This window comes from Grammomys surdaster, unplaced genomic scaffold (genome assembly GCF_004785775.1).
Source record: "Grammomys surdaster isolate TR1022 unplaced genomic scaffold, NIH_TR_1.0 173, whole genome shotgun sequence".
NCBI classification, from domain to species: Eukaryota; Metazoa; Chordata; class Mammalia; order Rodentia; family Muridae; genus Grammomys; species Grammomys surdaster.
The window spans coordinates 2,161,178-2,164,958 of record NW_021604621.1 but is presented as its reverse complement, the minus strand read 5'-3'; the positions used below and the strand labels follow the sequence as shown (position 1 = coordinate 2,164,958).

The 3,781-nt window shown below is 36.2% G+C and overlaps 1 protein-coding gene across 2 annotated transcripts in view; it reads right to left on the bottom strand.

Annotated features, from left to right (window-relative positions):
- Positions 1–1,709: 1,709 nt before the first annotated feature.
- Positions 1,710–3,781, bottom strand: part of Col4a5 (collagen type IV alpha 5 chain) — a 187,781-nt gene continuing 185,709 nt past the window's right edge. For both annotated transcript variants that reach the window (XM_028767456.1, XM_028767457.1), the window contains one exon: positions 1,710–2,888. In XM_028767456.1, coding sequence (XP_028623289.1) covers positions 2,807–2,888 — 82 coding nt within the window. In that variant the 3' untranslated portion in view covers positions 1,710–2,806. The remainder of the gene's footprint in view (positions 2,889–3,781) is intronic.

The following is a 3,781-nucleotide window of genomic DNA, read 5'->3' as shown; positions in this document are numbered from 1 at the left end:
GGAGTGTTCCTCTTTCTCCACACCCTCGCCAGCATCTACTATCACCTGAGTTTTTAATCTTAGCCATTCTGACTGGTGTGAGATGGAATCTCAGGGTTGTTTTGATTTGCATTTCCCTGACGACTAAGGATGCCGAGCATTTCTTTAGGTGCTTCTCGGCCATTCGAGTTTCTTCTGTTGAAAATTCTTTGTTAAGCTCTATACCCCATTTTTTAATAGGGTAATTTGGTTGCCTGGAGTCTAATTTCTTGAGTTCTTTGTATATATTGGATATTAGCCCTCTATCAGATGAAGGATTGGTAAAGATCTTTTCCCAATTTGTTGGTTGTCGTTTTGTCCTATTGACAGTGTCCTTTGCCTTACAGAAACTTTGCAATTTTATGAAGTCCCATTTGTCAATTCTCGATCTTAGAGCATATGCCATTGGAGTTCTGTTCAGGAACTTTTCCCCTGTGCCCAAGTGTTCGAGGCTTTTCCCCACCTTCTCTTCTATTAGTTTCAGTGTATCTGGTTTTATGTGGAGGTCCTTTATCCACTTAGATTTGAGCTTTGTACAAGGGGATAAGAATGGATCAATTTTCATTCTTCTACATGTTGTCCTCCAGTTGAACCAGCACCATTTGTTGAAAATGCTGTCCTTTTTCCACTGGACAGTTTTAGCTCCTTTGTCAAAGATCAAGTGACCATAGGAGTGTGGGTTCATTTCTGGGTCTTCAATTCTATTCCATTGATCTTCCTGCCTGTCTCTGTACCAATACCAGGTAGTTTTTATCACTATTGCTCTGTAGTACAGCTTGAGGTCAGGGATGGTAATTCCTCCAGAAGTTCTTTTATTGTTGAGAATAGTTTTCGCTATCCTGGGTTTTTTGTTATTCCATATGAATTTGAGAATTTCCTTTTCTAACTCTGTGAAGAATTGAGTTGGGATTTTAATGGGGATTGCATTGAATCTGTCGATTGCTTTTGGCAAGATGGCCATTTTTATTATATTAATCCTGCCAATCCATGAGCATGGGAGATCTTTCCATCTTCTGAGATCTTCTTCAATTTCTTTCTTCAGAGACTTGAAGTTCTTGTCATACAGGTCTTTCACTTGCTTGGTTAGATTCACACCAAGGTATTTTATATTATTTGCAACTATTGTGAAGGGTGTCATTTCCCTAATTTCTTTTTCAGTCTGTTTATCTTTCATGTAGAGGAAGGCTACTGATTTGTTTGAGTTGATTTTATAACCAGCCACTTTGCTGAAGTTGTTTATCAGGTTTAGGAGTTCTCTGGTGGAAGTTTGGGGGTCACTTAAGTATACTATCATATCATCTGCAAATAGCGATATTTTGACTTCTTCCTTCCTATTTGTATCCCTTTGACTTCTTTTTGCTGTCTAATTGCTCTGGCTAAGACTTCCAGTACTATATTGAATAGGTAGGGGGAGAGTGGGCAGCCTTGTCTAGTCCCTGATCTTAGTGGGATTGCTTCACAAACTTGTTCTTTAATATCCACCAGTACCATACTATCAAGAAATTTGGTACTACAAGAACATCTTCTAGTAGTTTATTTTTCCTCATGAGAAAAATTTTCCCTTGCTATATGTTTTCTGCATTATAATGATCAAAGACACAGGAACCAATTGCCTGAGGAAGAAATATTTGATGTACCAATATAAATGAAGATGGTTTTATTCTTATGCTAAAGAAAGAGACAATGAGCCATAATCATAACATAGATCTTTAATTAAGTTGATACTGGTAAATTAAAAAAAAAAACATTCAGTGAGAAGATGACAGTTAAGGAAATAAGGTATCCTATGACTATTCTTAATAAAATGTTTAAAATATAAAGGTTTTAAAAGTCCATTGGCTTTTTCTAATGGAAGGGAGAAGACTAAGCAAATGTTGTCTCCTTACACAAATAGGTGCACAGGAGAATAGTTCTTACATGAGAAGCACCAGGATAATGAGAATTGTTAATTAATTTGGTAATTTTCTCAAAACTATCAGGAATATGCAAAACCAAGATATAAAACAAGATATTTATCCATTGGATATGATAATTTGATAATTTTTACATGAACCACTAAAATTGTGATCAAAGTTACTTTAATGATCTGTTGGTTTTTTTTAAGTCAGATAAGAATTTAGGGGATAAAATGCCCAATTAATTTGCTTTCAGTAATCACTCGATGAAAGGATAAATTCTCTCACATGTATATCTTGCTGTCTATAGAGTAAGATCTCATAGATTTTCAGTAAAGAAGGGTTTATACCAGATCACATCTAAATGACTCAACATTTTGAGCTAAGAGTTTGTTTACAGAATATACACATTTCTTTTACTTACAGAGCAAAATAAGATTAACACTCTTTTATTAAAATCCTGGAGTACATTAGGATTAGTAGCACCATGAAAAAAGAATACTTCCTCAAATCGCAGTCAGTAATTTTACTCAGTATGATTCTTCTCTTCATTGAATTTTTAATGTGCCATTTTAGTAACTAGGCAAAATATATGAACTTTGTTTTACAATCCTTGAAGAAATTTATTCTGGACCCCCAGAAGCATAGTCACGTCCCTACTTATTTCATAAGACAGAATGGAGACCTTGCTCTGTCACATTGCTGAGGTACATCTGAGTCTTCATGGTTACTAGTCAGCATGTTCTCTTCATCATAGAGGATATTAGCACCATTGGTGATAGCAGTGGTAAAGTTGGGGAGAGTGAGTGAGACATTGCATCCTGGAAATCACATATAATAGTTTTATATATATATATAATCACATTAAAAAACACAAGGAATTCTTCAGCATGTTATGTCCTCTTCATGCATACTTGACATCGGCTAATACGTGTCCTCAAGTCTCCTGCTTTCAGTGTCTCTGACTGAGGTTTACTAGGAAACAAAAAAGTGAAACAATCAGGTTTGCATTTCCAATTTCAATTCTATACGCCTTTGCTACTTAAATTCTATTATAGGGATGAATTCACATTTAGATAGTCTCTTTCTGTTAAGCAGCTTTACCAGGGACTCTATTTATATTTATTGTCTTCTTTGTTCCTTGACTGTTTGCATCTATTGCATTGTTAGTTCCTCAACCTAGAACTGACTTTAACACTTGCATGTAATTAAAATGGTATAAAAGCATAAAGGAGGAGGGGATATATAGGGGAGTTCTAGGGAGGAAAAATGGGAAAAGGGGAAGACATCTGAAATGTAAATAAAATATCCAATTTAAAAAAAAACCTGTATTTTCTTTTTTTTAAATGCCTGTCTGCTTGTCAGTGTGTACAACTATACCTGCCACAGCATGTATGTAAAGGTCAGAACAAGTTGTAGAAGTTGGCTTCCTTCCTTGTATTTTGTGGGTCCAGAGCATATAACTAAGTGGGGCTTAGGGGCAAGTGTCTTAGCCTGCTTAGCCATCATGTTGGCCCTTTGTCACTTAATATACATTGATTGCTATGGATTAATACCCACTACTGATCACAAGTATGCAACAAAAGTTTTGTTGGCCTTCATTTACTGTATACAGTGATGGGTTCCATAAAGAAAATTTACCATATACTCTCACCCCCCATTCCCTTTCCTTTCTATCATTCCCATAGTCCCTTTCCTTTTCCCAATCTTGTATCTACTTCATCTCATTTGTGTACATGTGTGTGTACATTCTTTCGTGTGTGTGTGTGTGTGTGTGTCTGTGTGTGTGTGTGTGTGTGTGTGTGTGTGTGTGTGAGAGAGAGAGAGAGAGAGAGAGAGAGAGAGAGAGAGAGAGAGAGAGAGAGAGA